At 37.9% G+C, this 21022-nt stretch overlaps 1 protein-coding gene across 1 annotated transcript in view; it reads left to right on the top strand.

The window, feature by feature from the left end:
- LOC121733979 (serine/arginine repetitive matrix protein 1-like) overlaps positions 1–21022 on the top strand; it is a 127049-nt gene that overhangs the window by 83029 nt on the left and 22998 nt on the right. The window contains exons 3-5 of the mRNA XM_042124393.1: positions 12361–12455; positions 13186–13360; positions 17488–17547. Coding sequence (XP_041980327.1) covers positions 12361–12455; positions 13186–13360; positions 17488–17547 — 330 coding nt within the window. The remainder of the gene's footprint in view (positions 1–12360; positions 12456–13185; positions 13361–17487; positions 17548–21022) is intronic.

Genomic DNA, 21022 nt, shown 5'->3' with positions numbered 1-21022 from the left:
AATAGTATCTTCTTTTATAATCTTTCGGTTTTGGCGAGGTACAAACGATAAAATTTGCAAAATTTGACTCCGAGTTTTATAGTAAGATATTCGAAAATTCGTCAAGATCGATCGAATCTCTGACGTTGTTACTATATGAAAAATCGTTTGTACCTCTAATTTTTTTGTGTAAATATGAAGTGAATAATATCTTCTTTTATAACCTTTCGGTTTTGGCGAGGTACAAACGATAAAAGTTGCAAAATTTGACTCCGAGTTTTATAGTAAGATATTCGAAAATTCTTCAAGACCGATCGAATCTCTGACGTTGTTACTACATGAAAAATCGTTTGTACCTCTAATTTTTTTATGTAAATATGAAGTGAATAGTATCTTCTTTTATAATCTTTTGGGTTTGGCGAGGTACAAACGATAAAAGTTGCAAAATTTGACTCCGAGTTTTATAGTAAGATATTCGAAAATTCTTCAAGACCGATCGAATCTCTGACGTTGTTACTATATGAAAAATCGTTTGTACCTCTAATTTTTTTGTGTAAATATGAAGTGAATAGTATCTTCTTTTATAATCTTTTGGTTTTGGCGAGGTACAAACGATAAAAGTTGCAAAATTTGACTCCGAGTTTTATAGTAAGATATTCGAAAATTCTTCAAGACCGATCGAATCTCTGACGTTGTTACTTTATGAAAAATCGTTTGTACCTCAAATTTTTTTGTTTAAATATGAAGTGAATAGTATTTTCTTTTATAATCTTTTGGTTTTGGCGAGGTACAAACGATAAAAGTTGCAAAATGTGACTCCGAGTTTTATAGTAAGATATTCGAAAATACGTCAAGACCGATCGAATCTCTGACATTGTTACTATATGAAAAATCGTTTGTACCTAAAATTTTTTAGTGTAAATATGAAGTGAATAGTATCTTCTTTTATAATCTTTCGGTTTTGGCGAGGTAAAAACGATAAAATTTGCAAAATTTGACTCCGAGTTTTATAGTAAGATATTCGAAAATTCTTCAAGACCGATCGAATCTCTGACGTTGTTACTATATGAAAAATCGTTTGTACCTCTAATTTTTTTGTGTAAATATGAAGTGAATAGAATATTCTTTTATAATCTTTCGGTTTTCGCGAGGTACAAACGATAGAAGTTGCAAAATTTAACTCTTAGTTTTATAGTAAGATATTGGAACATTCGTCAAGACCGATCGAATCTCTGACGTTGTTACTATATGAAAAATCGTTTGTACCTCTAATTTTTTTGTGTAAATATGAAGTGAATAGAATATTCTTTTATAATCTTTCGGTTTTCGCGAGGTACAAACGATAAAAGTTGCAAAATTTGACTCCGAGTTTTATAGTAAGATATTCGAAAATTCGTCAAGACCGATCGAATCTCCGACGTTGTTACTATATGAAAATCGTTTGTACCTCAAATTTTTTTGTGTAAATATGAATTTAATAGTATCTTCTTTTATAATCTTTCAGCTTTGGCGAGGTACAAACGATAAAAGTTGCAAAATATGACTCCGAGTTTTATAGTAAGATATTCAAAAATTCGTCAAGACCGATCGAATCTCTGACGTTGTTACTATATGAAAAATCGTTTGTACCTCTAATTTTTTTGTGTAAATATGAAGTGAATAGTATCTTCTTTTATAATCTTTCGGTTTTGGCGAGGTACAAACGATAAAAGTTGCAAAATATGACTCCGAGTTTTATAGTAAGATATTCGAAAATTCGTCACGACCGATCGAATCTCTGACGTTGTTACTATATGTAAAATCGTTTGCACCTCAAAATTTTTTATATAAGTATGAAGTGAATAATATCTTCTTTTATAACCTTTCAGTTTTGGCGAGGTACAAACGATAAAAGTTGCAAAATTTGACTCCGAGTTTTATAGTAAGATATTCGAAAATTCGTCACGACCGATCGAATCTTTGACGTTGTTACTATATAAAAAATCGTTTGTACCTCAAATTTTTTTGTGTAAATATAAAGTGAATAGTATCTTCTTTTATAATCTTTCGGCTTTGGCGAGGTACAAACGATAGAGGTTGCAAAATTTAACTCTTAGTTTTATAGTAAGATATTCGAAAATTCGTCACGACCGATCGAATCTCTGACGTTGTTACTTTATGAAAAATCGTTTGTACCTCAAATTTTTTTGTGTAAATATGAAGTGAATAGAATATTCTTTTATAATCTTTCGGTTTTCGCGAGGTACAAACTATAGAAGTTGCAAAATTTAACTCTTAGTTTTATAGTAAGATATTCGAAAATTCGTCACGACCGATCGAATCTCTGACGTTGTTACTTTATGAAAAATCGTTTGTACCTCAAATTTTTTGTGTAAATATGAAGTGAATAGAATATTCTTTTATAATCTTTTGGTTTTCGCGAGGTACAAACGATTGAAGTTGCAAAATTTAACTCTTAGTTTTATAGTAAGATATTGGAAAATTCGTCAAGACCGATCGAATCTCTGACGTTGTTACTATATGAAAAATCGTTTGTACCCCAAATTTTTTTGTATAAATATGAAGTGAATAATATCTTCTTTTGTAATCTTTCGGTTATGGCGAGGTACAAACGATAAAAGTTGCAAAATTTGACTCCGAGTTTTATAGTAAGATATTCGAAAATTCTTCAAGACCGATCGAATCTCTGACGTTGTTACTATATGAAAAATCGTTTGTACCTCAAATTTTTTTGTGTAAATATGAAGTGAATATAATATTCTTTTATAATCTTTCGGTTTTTGCGAGGTACAAACGATAGAAGTTGCAAAATTTAACTCTTAGTGTTATAGTAAGATATTGGAAAATTCGTCAAGACCGATCGAATCTCTGACGTTGTTACTATATGAAAAATCGTTTGTACCTCAAATTTTTTTGTTTAAATATGAAGTGAATGGTATTTTCTTTTATAATCTTTTGGTTTTGGCGAGGTACAAACGACAAAAGTTGCAAAATTTGACTCCGAGTTTTATAGTAAGATATTCGAAAATTCGTCAAGACCGATCGAATCTCTGACGTTGTTACTATATGAAAAATCGTTTGTACCTCTAATTTTTTTGTGTAAATATGAAGTGAATAGTATCTTCTTTTATAATCTTTTGGTTTAGGCGAGGTACAAACGATAAAAAATGCAAAATTTGACTCCGAGTTTTATAGTAAGATATTCGAAAATTCTTCAAGACCGATCGAATCTCTGACGTTGTTACTATATGAAAAATCGTTTGTACCTCAATTTTTTTTGTTTAAATATGAAGTGAATAGTATCTTCTTTTATAATCTTTCGGCTTTGGCGAGGTACAAACGATAAAAGTTGCAAAATATGACTCCGAGTTTTATAGTAAGATATTCGAAAATACGTCAAGACCGATCGAACCTCTGACATTGTTACTATATGAAAAATCGTTTGTACCTCAAATTTTTTAGTATAAATATGAAGTGAATAGTATCTTCTTTTATAATCTTTCGGTTTTGGCGAGGTACAAACGATAAAATTTGCAAAATTTGACTCCGAGTTTTATAGTAAGATATTCTAAAATTCGTCAAGACCGATCGAATCTCTGACGTTGTTACTATATGAAAAATCGTTTGTACCTCTAATTTTTTTATGTAAATATGAAGTGAATAGTATCTTCTTTTATAATCTTTTAGTTTTGGCGAGGTACAAACGATAAAAGTTGCAAAATTTGACTCCGAGTTTTATAGTAAGATATTCGAAAATACGTCAAGACCGATCGAACCTCTGACATTGTTACTATATGAAAAATCGTTTGTACCTCAAATTTTTTAGTGTAAATATGAAGTGAATAGTATCTTCTTTTATAATCTTTCGGTTTTGGCGAGGTACAAACGATAAAATTTGCAAAATTTGACTCCGAGTTTTATAGTAAGATATTCTAAAATTCGTCAAGACCGATCGAATCTCTGACGTTGTTACTATATGAAAAATCGTTTGTACCTCTAATTTTTTTATGTAAATATGAAGTGAATAGTATCTTCTTTTATAATCTTTTGGTTTTGGCGAGGTACAAACGATAAAAGTTGCAAAATTTGACTCCGAGTTTTATAGTAAGATATTCGAAAATTCTTCAAGACCGATCGAATCTCTGACGTTGTTACTATATGAAAAATTGTTTGTACCTCAAATTTTTTTGTTTAAATATGAAGTGAATAGTATCTTCTTTTATAATCTTTCGGTTTTGGCGAGGTACAAACGATAAAAGTTGCAAAATATGACTCCGAGTTTTATAGTAAGATATTCGAAAATTCGTCAAGACCGATCGAATCTCTGACGTTGTTACTGTATGAAAAATCGTTTGTACCTCAAATTTTTTTGTGTAAATATGAAGTGAATAGTATCTTCTTTTATAATCTTTCTGTTTTGGCGAGGTACAAACGACAAAAAAACTGCAAAATATAACTCCGACTTTTATAGTAAGATATTGGAAAATTCGTCAAGACCGAACGAATCTACCTCAAAAAATAACTTCTTTTACACATTTGAACTGCTTTATATACTTTCTTTCCTTCTACTCCATAAAAAGCCTTATTTTTAAGGAAAAAATTTTTTTTGCTTTTTTTTTTCGTAAAATCAAAAAAAAAATTAACTTTAAAAACGGGTACAATCCGGTACAAACGATACTCTTCCAGATGGCATCATTAAAATTCCGGTATCTTTATGTCGGTTGCTAAGCAAATTTTACCACCCCCCCCATTTCTAACCTATTGAGGTACAAACGATTTTAATTGCGGTACAATCGGGTACACTCCGGGTACAATCGAATGACATATATAAAAATCATTTACCTTGAACTCGGTTGCTAACTTCACATAGGTCCTACTTGTTAACCGTAAAATGTATTGTTACGTGCTAGGGTTCGAGGATTTGGAGAGAAAGACCTGGTGACTCTCTTGAAGACTTTATTAACACTGCACTAAACACTAGGTCACCACACTTAGCACTAAGTACAAACACAAATCACTTGTTGTCACTCACTAAGCACTATCACTGTCCTAGGTCGTAGCCAAGTCGCAGGTTTCACTGGTTCACTCACTATTGATCACTCCGAAATCGCCTCGATGATAGCTCGAAAGGAACTGACTTGCCGGGCCTGCCTGCGGCTCTTTTTATATGGCGAGACGAATTCCAGAAATTTCCCGATTTCACGTAAACAAGTAAACAACCGTGGGAAATTTCTAGTAGGCTCGGGAATGTGCCACAATAAAACTGCCGTCCTTGCGATAGTGCAGTAGGTTGAATTTAATTTAGACCTTATGGACTCAGTCATAAGGTCTAAATTCAAACACGCTAACAAATAAAGGGTAAACACGTAAACAAACATTGGACCTTTTTAGAAGGTTCGAGTATGTACTTGCGCACCACGTGTCCGTATACCATGTACCGTAACACTACTCCCCTCTTAGAGATGCTCGTCCCGAGCATCATTGTTACTGCCATGGTAACGCGCCAGACGGTCTATGTGTACCACTTTGAATGTCCCTCTTGGTTGCTTTTGGATCCTGTAAGTCACGTCATTCAATCGGGTAACCACTTTGTATGGGCCGTCCCACTTGGTCTGCAACTTTGGAGATTTGCCTTTTCGGCGAGTTGGGTTATGCAGCCACACCAGTGACCCTTCTTCGAAACCGCTTGTATTCGATTTCCGGTCGTATCTGGTCTTCATGTTCTCACTTGACTGTAACCCATTTTCCCGAACCATGGCGTGTATATAACGCATCTTTTCCCTTAAATCGCAGACATAATCTGGTACGGTCTTTGGTTCTTCCGGTGATCCTCCTGTCAAAAGGTCTACTGGTACTCGTAGTTCTCTACCGTAATTGACATACGCCGGGGTAGCTTTTATGCTCTCATGCTCGGCGGTACGGTACGACAGAAGGAAGAGCGGTATATACTTGTCCCAGTCCTTTTGTTTGTCATCTACCAATTTCGCCAAATGCCTCTCAAGGGTCTGGTTAAATCTCTCAACCATTCCATCAGACTGTGGATGGTACGCGGTGGTCCTCGTTTTATGCATTCCCAAAATTCTGCACACTTCCTGGAAGACCTGCGATTCGAAATTCCTGCCCTGATCGGAATGGATTTCTAGAGGCACACCAAAGCGAGATATTACTTCTTCGACTAGCTTAGAAGCAACTGTTGTAGCTTCCTGGTTTGGTATGGCGAACACTTCGGGCCATTTGGTGAAGTAATCCATGACAACCATGAAATACTTGTTTCCTGATTCCGTTACAGGAAATGGCCCAGCTACGTCAACTGCGATTCGTTCCCACGGTGCGCCAACGTTATACAAGCGCAGGCTCCCACGGCTCCTTGTCTGTGGTCCCTTCACTGCAGCGCAAGTAGTGCATTTGCGGCACCAATCCTGTACATCATCTCGACAATGCAACCAGTAGAATCGTTCTCGCACTTTCGTTAACGTCCTCTTTACTCCTAGATGACCTCCTGATACGCCATCATGCATTTCACGGAGAACATCCGGTACTCTCGTTCTTGGGACAACTATCTGAAGATGGAACTCTCTGCCGTTGGTCTTCTCCCATTTCCGGTAAAGTATTCCGTTTTGAAGAATCAGACTGTCCCATTGCGCCCAGTACGCCTTAGTGACAGCGCCAGTGGGTGCAACCTCACTCCAGATTGGTTTTTCATCACCCCGTTTCTTCCATGTGATGATATGCCGAAGGTCGTCATCTGTTTCTTGAGCCTCTCTCATACCATCATTCTCCCATGGACCCAAAGGACTTGTTTTCGCTAACTTTAATGTTACTTCATTAGATTCCTGCTTAACACAATGTTTGCAGTCTTCCGGACACGGCCTTCGCGAAAGTGCGTCGGCATTCCCATGTGCCTTTCCGCTGCGGTGTTCCGTCTTGAAGTCATACTCCTGGAGTTGTTCAATCCATCGAGCTACTTGGCCTTCTGGGTTCTTGAATTGTAGTAGCCACTTCAAGGCTGCGTGATCAGTTCGCAGTAAAAACTGTCTGCCGATGAGATACTTGCTGAAATGTTGTAGCGTCTTTACGACAGCCAAGAGTTCTCTTCTTGTCACACAGTAGTTTCTCTCTGGCTTAGATAAAGATTTGCTGAAATATGCAATTACAACTTCTCTTTCACCCTGTTTTTGAGATAACACCCCTCCAATGGCCGTGTTGCTTGCGTCCGTGTCGACTATAAACTGACCTTCAGGTTGTGGATACCCCAGGATTGGTGTTTCACACAGATGTTTCTTTAGTTTCTGAAAAGAATCTTCGGAAGTCTCGTCCCAAATAAACTGTCGTTTATCTTCTGTCAGCCGATGTAATGGCTTGGCTATCTCTGAGAATCCCTTAACAAAACGCCTGTAGTAGGAGCATAGGCCAAGAAATGCCCGCACTTCGGTTTTGTTCTTAGGGGTTGGCCAATTTTGGACTGCTTCTAGTTTCTCCGGGTCCGTCTGAATTCCATCACTGGAGATAACATGGCCGAGATAGTTCACCTTACTCTTGAATAAACGACACTTTTTCGGATTCAACTTTAACTTGGCCCCCTCTATTTTGGCGAAAACTCGTTCTAAGTTTCGCAAATGGTCCTCGAAGTCGCGGCCAACAATGATGACGTCATCCAAGTAGACTAAGCAAGCCTCTCCAACTAAGCCTGCCAGTACACACTCCATGAGTCGCTCAAATGTGGCAGGTGCGTTGCACAATCCAAAGGGCATGACGTTAAACTGCCATAGACCTTTACCGGTGGAGAACGCTGTCTTCTCCTTGTCTTTTGGATGAATTTCCACCTGCCAGTATCCAGATTTCAGGTCCAGGGTCGAGAACCATTTCATGCCACTCAAGGTATCCAGAGTGTCGTCGATTCGAGGTAATGGATAGCTGTCCTTCTTAGTGACATCATTGAGACGTCTGTAGTCCACACAAAATCTTGTGCTGCCATCTTTCTTCTTCACTAATACAACTGGTGAGCACCACGGACTTGCAGACGGTTCAATTATCTTATTCCTTCTCATGTCCTCCAAAAGGCCTTCAACTTCTTTTTCCTTTGCAATGGGTATCCGTCTTGCTCGTTGACGAATTGGGTTCTCGCTTCCGGTATCTATCCTGTGCTGAACCATCGACGTTCTTCCAAGGTCGCCTTCCTGACTGGAGAAGATATTCGCGTGGCATTGTAAAAACTTCTTAGCTTTCATGCTCTGCGAATAAGTCAGATTACTCTTGCAGTCATCGAGTAGCTCAGTCACTATTCCATAGTTGCTGGTGTTTGCTGAGTCTGAGCCTGTGATCGAATTACACTTTCTCATCCAGACAACTTCCTCGCACTTTCCAATGACATCACCTTTGTTCAAGCAGAACTCGCGATCACCAAGATTCAAAACTCTGACCACAGCGTTACTGCTTCCACTAACAAGGGTTCTTGCCGTCATCAATTTATGCGCTGATGTCTTGGTAGGTGTGTCTTCGATTAACACGCATCTGTTTGACTTCTTCTTTCCAGCTGGCGGTAGTTTCACCAGCACCCGAGCTTCCGCACGTCCAGGTATTATGACTTTCTTTACACATTCAACTTTCCCGCAGGCGCCTCCAAGGATGAAAATTTCTTCTTCACCACACTTGAAAACTCCGTCAGCGACATTAATTCTGCAGTTGTGCTTCTTCATGAAATCCAAACCCAAGATGCAATCATCCATAATCTCAGCCACGATAACGTCATGAGGGTATGAGGACTCCCCCACATTCATCGTAACTGACATTTCTCCCAGGACGGGTATTGGCTGACCGGAGGCGGTAAGAAGCTGACAGTTAATTCTCCTCTTGTGCCTCCTTGCGGCTTTTATCAAATTTGGGTTCACTATTGTTCTAGAGGCTCCTGTGTCTAGAGTCATTTTGCAGTCCATCCCGTTAATAGTCCCCTGAATCACCAGACTATTCCCGCTACTTGCTTGGGAGACAACCGTTATTGGGGCTTCCTCCGTGTCAGCCAGCACTCGCCCCTTAGTCCTGGCTTTTATTCGTTTCCCTGCTCCCGGACAGGGGACGAAGCCCCTTGCTTCTTCAGCTCCTCCATTTGTTCCTCGAGCCTTTTCATTCTTGCCATCTGAGTCTCCTTCTGCGGGCAGTTGAGCTGAAGATGGCCCCTCTCGCCGCACTTGTAGCACATGGCTCCAAAACTTTTCTTCATGGGAGCCTTGACCTCCTTGACTTCCTCAGAGACCTCGTGGATCTTATGGGTCTGTCGTATGTCACGGCGAACAGCCTCGACTTCCAAGGCATGCGCCAATGCTTCCTTAAGCGAGGTGTGGTGACGAAGCCTCACCGCCGCTCTGACCTCCAGATCCCTGATTCCGTCGACAAATGCTTGCACAATATTCGTGTCGACCATCTTGGCGTCAGCTCCTGGGTGTGCCTTCTTGACGAGTTTTTCAATTTCCAACGCCCATTGTTGTAATCCTTCTCCTGAGCGTTGGACTCTGTCACGAAGTTGAGCACGGAACACGTGCTCCAGGTGTCGCTCCCCGTATCTGGATTCAAGGGCTTCCATCAGGTCTTTGAACCCATTTCCTGTATGTGCTTCCAGGACTGACAAGGCTTGCCCTCTGAGCGCGACAGTGAGAGCGGTCAGGCATTGTTCGTCAGTCCACCCGTTGGCAGAAGCAACCGTCTGGAATTGCTGACGATAAGCGTTCCAGGAAGTAGTACCGTCGTATGGTGGCACTTTAACTCTTGGTCCTTGTACCACTACGGAAGCTCCACTAGACGCCGCGATTCCTGTGGTTTCCAGGCGCACTACTTTCTTCTGTAGTTCAGTGAGGCCGGTTTTCACATTTTCCACATCCACTCCTAACCCGGTAACGCGTTCGTCCATTACGTCGACATCTTTACGAAGCTTAGTCACCGTGTCACTGACATCCTTTATGGCCAGAAGCGCTTTCTCTTGGAGGTCCTTTTGTTGCTCTTGAGACTCCTGTAAAGCGCCGAGCTTGCGGTCTTGTGCCTCTCGAATCGCTCTGATTTCAGCCCTTTGCAGCTCCATTAATTCAATTAAACTTTCTAAATGAAGGGCCACTTGGGGGGCTGTAGGAGCTACGGGTGGGGCCTGGTGGGCGGGGCCAGTGGGCGTGGCCTGAGTGGGCGTGGCCTGGTGGGCGGAGCCAGTGGGCGTGGCCATGTCCAAAGTGGGCGGAGCCAGAGGGGCGTGGCCAGTGGGCGTGTCCCGGTGGGCGGAGCCAGTGGGCGGATCCTGGTGGGCGTGGCCAGTGGGCGGAGCCATGTGGGCGGGGCCAGTATGTGGGGCCTGTCCCTCAGTGGGCGGAGCTTGGTCCCCAGTGGGTGTGGCCTCCGCAACTCCTCTCTCGGAGTCAATGGCAGCAGCTCGCTGCGCCCTTGTCCTGACACTCCCCTTGAAGTCCTCTCTCGGAGTCAATGGCATCTCCAAATCGCACTTCTGACACCAGTTGTTACGTGCTAGGGTTCGAGGATTTGGAGAGAAAGACCTGGTGACTCTCTTGAAGACTTTATTAACACTGCACTAAACACTAGGTCACCACACTTAGCACTAAGTACAAACACAAATCACTTGTTGTCACTCACTAAGCACTATCACTGTCCTAGGTCGTAGCCAAGTCGCAGGTTTCACTGGTTCACTCACTATTGATCACTCCGAAATCGCCTCGATGATAGCTCGAAAGGAACTGACTTGCCGGGCCTGCCTGCGGCTCTTTTTATATGGCGAGACGAATTCCAGAAATTTCCCGATTTCACGTAAACAAGTAAACAACCGTGGGAAATTTCTAGTAGGCTCGGGAATGTGCCACAATAAAACTGCCGTCCTTGCGATAGTGCAGTAGGTTGAATTTAATTTAGACCTTATGGACTCAGTCATAAGGTCTAAATTCAAACACGCTAACAAATAAAGGGTAAACACGTAAACAAACATTGGACCTTTTTAGAAGGTTCGAGTATGTACTTGCGCACCACGTGTCCGTATACCATGTACCGTAACAGTATATTATTTTACGGAACTTGTTCAATGTTCAAAGCCTTTGCAATATTTTAATATTTTGCATTCTAACTATCGACTTTAGCTCAACTAAGCAGAATTTAGTTCACCAGATTTCCTGGACAGTGGTAATATAATTTCATCCCTGAAGAAGTTATTTCTCGAGACGTGACGTGTTCTCGGAAACTCTAACCCTAAGCCAGTAAACCGTAACTGAATAATTTCGAAATTCTCTGAAATTGCTTACGGGATATTGTTATATTACGTTACCTTCCCCGAAATTATCGAGGTTCTAGTATAGTTTGTTTTTCTTTTAAAGCTTAAAAAGTTGTAGTTTATCTTTGTGTATAATATTATGACTAAAAGTTAAAATATACTTACCAGCCCGGTAGCTAGCGATAATAATAATTATTTACACATACTTTACTGTCATTCCTAAGATTTTAAAATTAATATTGTAAATACTAAAAAAATCATGATTTTACAAAAAAAAAAAAATTGCTTTTCCCGATAGTAAAATTATTATTAGAACACTTATAGCAGACCATATTTTCATGTCGTTCGTTTCTGACAGTAGGTCACATTTCTGCTAAACACGTACTTACTCGTATTTCATTCATATTAATTATTCTGTATATTATCTACTTTCGAAGAGATATACAGTTTCCGGCAGTTTATATCAATTGTCGTAGTCTCCCGGCTGGGTTTGACGCATAAAGTTAATATACCTAGAGGAATAGAGAAACAAAGGCCTGAGCAAGGGAGATGTCACTATCAGTAACAGTGCGTGGTAAAAAGAGACGTGTGATACATCACAGCAGCACTCATTTTTTTGACGTCCAGTCGGCACGTGCCGCACGTTGACAATTTAATCTCATAGAAGTCCTGTTCAATCATGCTGTGTAAGTGTATTTTTACACACAGATGAAACCAATTTCGGTTTCGTTTGACAGCTTGAGATTGTTGCAGGTTGCTCTATTCCGCTAGGTATATTTACTTTATGGTTTGACGTAAAGCGACCAATTTACGTTTATTTAAAGGTAATGTAAGTTATAGCGTTTTCGGCATCGAAATCTGCCCCGGAGCAGGACAGGCTGAACAAATACGAAAATAGCCGAAGTTTAATTTAAGTTTATATAGAAACGCCGCAAACCGGTCTTGTTCTTGGATAACAGTTTTTTTCGGCTATTTCCGTATCCATGCGGCCTGCCCTGGCCCGGAGCAGTTTTTGATGCCGAAAATGCTATTAGTTATTACGCTCTGTCAGCTGGGCTCGATATAAGCTGACCAAATAACGTAGGTTCACTGTATTTGAATCAATTTCTCTCATAGTACGATATTTTCAGCAGGACGTGGGAGAGTGTCGCCTTACCGCGGCTCCATAGCGGGCCGGCAGACTTCAGACACCGGGTCACGACGGGCTTCCAGCTCCGTAAGCCAAGTACGTACCCAACCATCTTTAGGCCCAATTTCACCAACGTCTGCAGCTTGTTAAAATGTCATGTCTTCTCTTTCGTTCATATGAAAAACTAAATAGGTAACGTGGTACAAATTCGAGCATTAACTTTAACAGTCGTTGGTGAAATTGGGCCTGAATCTAATGCGTAAAGAAAAATCTTAGGAGATGGAGATGAAATCTTAGGGCATACCTGATACGATCTTCCACTTAAGCCTCTCTTCCCCTTTACACCACAGGTTGGCTCAGTGGTAACGCAGCCTTAAAAGTTGAAATATGACATGGTGGGTACTCGCAGTGCCGTATCATTTTTGGTTTTTCCAAAATTTCTTAGAAATTTTTCAATTTTTCGGGTTGAAGTTACGGTCATCAATGTGAAAACCTGTAGTAATACTTAAAATAAAACTCAGTAGTTTCTTTTTAAACCCTTTTAAAGTCCAAAAGGGAGCTAAGCATTTTTTTATCAGGTAAGTCCTAGCCAGGTAAGTTCCTACTTCCTACCAGGTATATTTTTATCAAGTATGAAATATGTTCTTACCAGGTACATTCTAACCAGGTATCTTCCTACCAGGTATGTTTTAACCAGGTATGTTGTTACCTTGTATATTTATACCAGGTATTTTCTAACCAGGTATGTTGTTACCAATTATGGTCTTACCAGGTATGTTGTTAGCAGGTATGTTATAACTTATAACCAGGTATGTTGTTACACCAGGTATCAGGTGACGAGCAGCGTCGTCTCTGCGGGGAGAAGTACGAACGTGGGCTGGGGCTGGGCGTAGGACTCACCACGTACGGCTCCGTGGCCTACCAGCTGAAAGACGCGAATATGGAGGCATCTGGCACCGTCGACTTTGTCTGCCGAGCCGCCAAGATCATGAATAGGACGAGTTAGTATATTTTTTTAATAAAATAAAGGTGGGAAATGAGCAAACAGGTCACCTGATCGAAAGCAACTACCGTCACCTATGATTACTCGCAACCTTAGAAGAGCTGCAGGTGCATTGCCAGCCTTTTAAGAGGGAATACGCCCTCTTCTTGTAAGTTTTTTTTATGAAATAAGGGGTCAAACGAGCAAACGGATCACCTGAGCAACTTCCGTCGCCCATGGACACTCGCAGCATCAGAAGCGCTGTAGGTCGTTGCCGGCTTTTTAAGAGGGAATAGAGTGATAGGGGAGGGTAGGGATGGGAAGGGAAGGGAAGGGTATAGGGGAGGGTAGGGAAGGGAATAGAAGGGGAAAGGTAGGGAATTGGGCCTCCGGTAAACTCACTCACTCGGCGAAACACAACGCAAGCACTGTTTCACGCCGGTTTTCTGTGAGAACGTGGTATTTCTTCATTGTATGATATCGTATAATATTTTTCTTATGTGTTGGACCTTTTACATAAAACTAGCTATTTGACCGAGCTTCGCTCGGTATTCGATAAAACACGAAAAAAATTAAATTTTTATAAAAATGATTCCTAGCTAGATCGATTCATCGTCCCCGAAACCCCTATATACTAAATTTTATGAAAATCGTTGGAGCCGATACCGAGATTCAGTATTCTTCTGAAGCGGCCGCTTTTTTACTTCCTCCTAAGAGGCTTAATCTAATTATTAATTATTATAATATCATGGGAATTAGGTTTTGTATTTCAGGAAAAAACCCTCTAATTAAAATTATAATAATTTATAATCTTTTGGTGAATTATGTGTTTGGACTATTTATATACATATTCTATATTAATATTGTTACGTCAATAAAACGCCGAGATCCTGTGTAGACTGTTTTATTAATTGTTGTACAAATATTATGTAATGTTTTTTGCAAAATATTCGATTGTACATTTTCAGTGATAAGAAAAATTTCTGTCATTTTCCGGGACTAAGCCCCAATTTCACCAACGACCGTTAAAGTTAACGCTCGAATTAGTATCACGTTACCTCTTTCATTTTTCTTATGAATGAAAGAGAAGACATGACATTTTAACAAGCTGTTAACACTAACATACGTTGGTGAAATTGGGGCTTAAGGTGTTTCCACATATTACATAGATAGGATAAGCGAGAAAATCGACTCAGGCAGACACATTTTCGAATTTATATTCGGTTATCAAATCAAATCAAAATCAAATCAAAATTGTTTTATTTCTGAATAAATTTAAAATAAATGTTTTCAGAAAGTCCTACATGATGCCTACCACCGGTTCGGGAACTAACCCGGCGAGAAGAACCGGCGTAAGAAACTCGCACGGGGCCCACTTTTTTACCAAAAAAAGTGAGAAAAAATTAATCTTTTAAAATAAAGTTTACAATTTTGTAACTAAATATTATATACAATATCCACATACATAATTGTAAGTCCTATAATAATGAAGAAGTAGCCTTGCAAGAAGCCATCCTACTCCCAAGGTGTGCCATCGTTTATGAAATCATTGACCTTATAATAGGCTTTGGCACACAAACGTTCTTTAACTACTTTTTTAAATTTATTAATGGAAAGATTTTGAACGTTTTCTGGGATTTTGTTGTAAAGGCGTATACATTGACCTTTAAAAGATTTACTGACTTTACTAAGTCTGATCACCGGCATATCTAGCTTGTGCTTATTTCTAGTATTCCTAGAGTGAATGTCACTTTTAACTTTAAATTTACTTATATTTTTTCTAACATATATTACATTATCCAAAATGTATTGAGAAGCAACAGTTAGAATACCAATTTCTTTAAATTTATCTCTCAGAGATTCTAAAGCAGACATTTTATAAATAGAACGTATGGCTCGCTTCTGCAGCACAAATATTGTATTAATGTCGGCAGCGTTTCCCCATAAAAGGATTCCATATGACATCCTACTATGAAAATAACTAAAATATACTAATCGTGCCGTATCTTCGTCAGAAATTTCCCTAATTTTTCTGACTGCATATGCTGCAGAACTGAGCCTACCTGCAAGATTAACAATGTGAGGACCCCACTGTAATTTACTATCAAGTGTAATACCTAAGAATACAGTGTTGTCTACCAAATTCATCTTCTCATCAATACTACATTGGTTTGGACTTGCCTAACATTGGGCAAAGTAAACTTTATACATTTTGTTTTACTAGAATTTAAAAGTAAGTTATTAACATTAAACCAATGTACTATTTTTGAGAGAGCACTGTTTACCTCGTCGTAGTTCGACTGTTGTCGCTTCACTTTAAAAATAAGTGAAGTGTCATCAGCAAAAAGCACTATCTCATTATTATTATCCTTAACTAGATAAGGTAAGTCATTTATATAGATGAGAAAAAGAAATGGGCCTAATATAGATCCCTGTGGGACACCTAATTCTATTTTGGTTCCTTTGGACCTTTTACTATTAACCTCAACCCTTTGAGTCCTATTTTTAAGGTAAGAAGTCAAAAGGCTGAGAGCAGAGTCTTTAATTCCGTAGTGGCGCAATTTCCTGATCAATGTAGCATGCTCAACACAATCGAAGGCTTTGGAGAGATCGCAAAAAACACCTAAGGCATCCTGCGACTCCTCCCAAGCCTCAAAAATACTGCAAAGGAGTCCTATACCAGCATCCGTTGTAGATCGACCCTTAGTAAATCCGTATTGATTATCATGTAATAAATTATTAGAATTAAAATGTACTAGTAATTGTTTTAAAATATTTTTTTCAAATATTTTACTAAAGGTCGGTAGAATTGATATAGGCCTGAAATTCGTGGGATCCGATTTAGTTCCGGCTTTGAAAGTTTAAAGTATTTATTGTTTGTAGATTTTTTTAAAATTAATCTCTAATTTTCAATATTCAATAATTAATGCGTAAATTGTTTTCATTTTGAATTTGAAGCTATGAATATGAAATTTCAACAAATAGTATTATTTTATCAACGTGAAAACAAATTTTATGTTTTCGTATAATTATTTCTCTTATCGTGACCATAAATCTAAAAAGGGTAATGTTTTTCTCAGTTTATACATAATATGTATGTATGTGTCCTCGATCCTCGTAGGCGCTAAACTATTGTTCGATTTAAAAATTGAAAATATGTCAATTAAATTAGCAAAGAGGTCGCGGATGACATACATATCCATGCTAATATTATAAATACGCAAGTGTCTGTCTGTCTGTTACTTCCCCAAACCTCTGAACCTTTTTGCTGTTTGGTATGTAGATACTTTGAGTCGGGGAAAAGGAAATATTTTTTATGCCGGTTAAACGATTCCCGTGCGATATTCGTAGCGTGCGATATTCGTAGCGTGCGATATTCGTAGCGTGCGATAAACAAATTTTGCCGCAACTGAGTTATGGGTGTCGTCTAGTCTAGAACGTTATTTTTAACACGTTTTTATTAGTTTAGGCTGTACGCATGTATCTAATCAGGGCGAGCACACACAACCTAAGCACTTTCGTGGTACACTTTATGGAAAAATTGATTTCTGCTTTAACATAATAATTTTTATTTATGAGTAGATGTGTTATCATCAGTCATTCAAGGTTTGGTTACTATTAAAATCTTATATATAAAATTCTCGTGTCACAATGTTAGGCCGCGTACTCCTCCGAAACGGCTTTACTGATTTTAACCAAATTTTATATGCATATTCAGTAGGTCTGAGAATCGGCTACTGGGTACTTTTTATATTGATAAGTGCATTTGTTGAATAAATAATAGTAAATTATTACAACTTGAGACTAACGGCGACCATTGTTTGTGCGACGGGATAGCGATGGACGTTGGCATGGTGACATACTTATTTAGTCACTTCAATAAAATAATACAGGCGAAATACTTTATATGGCAAAGAAACGTTTGCCGGGACAGCTAGTATAATATAAAAACTGCCTTATTACCACCCCGAAAAACGACGTGATCCCTTACGAAGCTCATCTATTAGCTAGTTAATTCGAAACTTTGCTTAATATCATGTATTAGGAGTCAATGACAATGCAAATATTTGTTAAAATTTTCAAAAAAAAAAAAATGTTTTTAGTTATTTTAAACTATTAATTATTTACTTTATAACTTGTTTTCAGTTGTGATGACGGTATTCCTCGCCTGCCTCTCCACTCTGCCAGTCATCATGTTAATAATGGGTAAGTTATATTTTTAACTAAGTACTTAGTAAACTTACTTGGAACGAACAAGCACAAAACTGGTACTGAATAAATAGAATAGAAAGAACTTATATTAGAATGCTTTAAACTTTTGTAATGGTACAATGGGATTGGCATCGTCATTTTTTTACTAATAAATTAAAAATCACTGTAAAATAAATAAAGATTATAAAAAATAACATATGAATTATTATAGACTGAAGAACTACTAAATACTCTAGCCCACTACTTTCGTACAAACTTTTTCTATAAAGGCCACGACATTTATGTGATTTGTGATACGCTTATCCAATTACAAAACTTCGGCAAAATATTGACGAGTTTATCGACATATTCCGTCGAGTCCCGATTCCCGATTCCGATAATCGTGTATGGGACTGGTCGAGTCTCGGGAGTCCTCCTGGCCTCATCCACTGTGTGATTGTGAGCCGAATATCGGATGAGTCCCGCCAATCCCGGATAAATTGAGCTTTGTCTTGGGACTGGGATGTGGAGGTGACGTGGATATCATTGTATGAATAACTTAAACTGGATAGATAAAGACAGGAATAAAATGAGGATAATTTTTATGCATTGTAGTTTTCTGGAAACTTTATATAAAGGCCTCATATTATGAGATGATAGAGATGATAATATTTAGCTTCACCGTATACCGTTCATTTTCGTTGGAGCCGATTCCGAGATTCCAATTATACAGTGTGTAACAAAAACTAGTGATAATACTTTAGGGTGTGTACATGTTCCTTGTAGAGAGTTCACTGTGAAAGTAGCAGCTCTGAAAGACGAACTTTTTTTTTCAATTTTGTATGGGCAAGGGCCCGAGCGTTACGAGTTTCCCCATACAATCACTTATTTTTGTTACACACTGTATATATACAAGAATTGCTCGTTTAAAGATATAAGATAAGATTATGAAACAGACCATAAGTATTAGCCTGTGCTTTTCATATAAAGATTTTCACTGAGCTTTTAATAACATAACGTAGGAGTATGTAGTAAAAGTATTATAAAATTTCACTTATAAAAGTGCTAAAAATATAACGAGAGTGTAGATTTTAACACAGTCATAAGCCGGCACAAGGAAATTTCACAAAGGAAAGCACTCAACTATTGCTCGAAAGGTTTAACTTTTTACATATTTCCACGCGGAATAAAGAGCCTACATTTTAAAACCCACATTGTGGAGTGAGGTTTGTACGAAAAGTTTCGTGTTACTTTTAAAGGAGAAACTTTTTGCGCTGTAAAATGATAGCCGAGTCCGTAGCCGCCGGGCACATTATAATAACAACCATATATTTAGGGGTCAGCGCAGACGAGACACCAGACGTCGTGACGGAAAATTTTCTACATAATAATATTTCTATGATATAAAAATAAGCTTATTTAGCGACTATAAAAGGTTATCCAACAACTTTGTTGTAATTGAAGATGGAATGGATGAAAAATATTATTAGAGTTTTCATACGATAAAGATTAATTATTTACAAACACAATAATATGTTAAATTTGTTAATCAAAATTAATGTTATTGACCCTATACTGAGAAATCACTCTATTTTTAAAATTGATCATTGAAACTTATATTCCAACGTTTTTATTTAATTATTTTATTAATCGAGCAAATTCTTGAATTTTCCGTTATATCGAAAATCAAAGCATACAAATATCAGTAGCTGGACACTTGCAGCCCGTCTGCGCCACCCTAAATCTGTTCCACGGATCGTTAACGAGCATTTTAACTTGTTAATTAAAAAGCTTTCAGAATTCGCCGAGGACATAATTAATCGTCAATCAATATCCCTAACATTTAGCCGTTGTCAGATTATTACGATCCGTGGAGCGACGACAAAAATGTTATTTGTGTATGAAAATGTCTAGAAAAAATGTAGACAAGTTGTTGGACTTTATATTATATTGTTGTGTTTTATACTTATCCTTAATTATTAAAATACTTATTAAAAAGACATGAAATTGTGTGACATTTTATTAGACTTTTATATTTTTTTACTTATTAATTATTATTATTGATATATTTTTTAGTTTTATGTGTTAGGTACAGTTATCTTTTGTTTCCTTTTTTCGTGTTTTTGATTTTATCCGGCTCTTCCGTGGTGTAATGCACGGTTCTATTTTTTTTTTGGTTTCAATTAAGGTGACTGTGTGTATGTTTTCTTGTTAAGAAAATTCCCATTTTAATTCCAACCCAATCGCTAATCGCGATTATAGACTGCAAGATTTAATGCAGTTTTTATTGCAGAAAAAATAATTCCTTCGCGTTTTTAGCTTCTGCAATATAATTTGAATCATCTGGTGTACAATAAATTGAAATGAACATAGATACAATAAGAGTGAAAGTAAATTAAAGATAAAGATATTCGATTAAGTACAAAATGGCGTTGTTTCCCTAAGCCAAAGGTCACGGCCTTAACAAATTACATAGATAAACAGAATTCTGCCGTAAATCATTGCTTTGAGATTAGACATAGGGGATCATCCATAAAGTACGCCACACGAATTTCACGATATTTAGACCCCTCCAATAATGTGAGGTCAGAAATTTAAAATTTTACACCTGAAATTCAAACCACATCAATATTTTAAAAAATCCGCGATTTAACAGTTATAGTTTATATGGTGAAGGAGTGCATCGAGCTAACATTATTTTGAAATTATGCTTTTATCATATTTTTTTTAACAAATAAAACATTACACACACTACAACACACACACTAGGAATTTTAAATGACAAGCTCATACACACGAATTATACTCTTTTATTCCTGGTTGAAGTTTGTTGTCAAATTGAAAACTGATTATAGTTTTTTTATTGAATCTCGGCTAGGACTTAAGGTCGAATTTCGACCAGTGGGCGATCTCTAGTTTATTGAATCTGAAATGACGTGATGTCAAAATACTTAGGATACCCCCACTCCTTGTCTCACCTCTTTATCTGTGACATACTTTATGGATGATCCCTAGAGAGAGAGAGAAAGTAATTCGTAACACTCAAGGAATTAAATGTAATCCTTTTACAAAATGTTATTTCAATTTCACATTAAGCTAAGTCCCAAGTGTTCGCTTTGACTCGGATTTTCCCGGGAAACTCATGTTGCTCTCAAAGTAATGTAGACATTTCTAGCTTGGTTTATTTTCGGTAATAAGAACGAGCTGAACATCGCCTGATGCTAAGTAACCAGTCGCTTATTAATCGTTAGAGGTATTTAATGTTAACTCTAATGAAAACCTTACATTTTATATGCTGTTTATAATCAAACTCATTTATATCCTATGAAAAATATTCAGTAATGGATAGTAATAATATTAATAAAAATAATAATAAAAATGCTAGGGGACTCCACACTGACTGGATGACTCGCAAAAGTGTTAAAAAGTATTTTTATGGGAATGTGATCTCTTTTGAAGGTTTGCAAGTATCAATTTCAAAAACAAACAA

Source organism: Aricia agestis, chromosome 14 (genome assembly GCF_905147365.1).
Source record: "Aricia agestis chromosome 14, ilAriAges1.1, whole genome shotgun sequence".
Classification (NCBI taxonomy): domain Eukaryota; kingdom Metazoa; phylum Arthropoda; class Insecta; order Lepidoptera; family Lycaenidae; genus Aricia; species Aricia agestis.
This window is presented reverse-complemented; position numbering and strand designations above follow the sequence as displayed.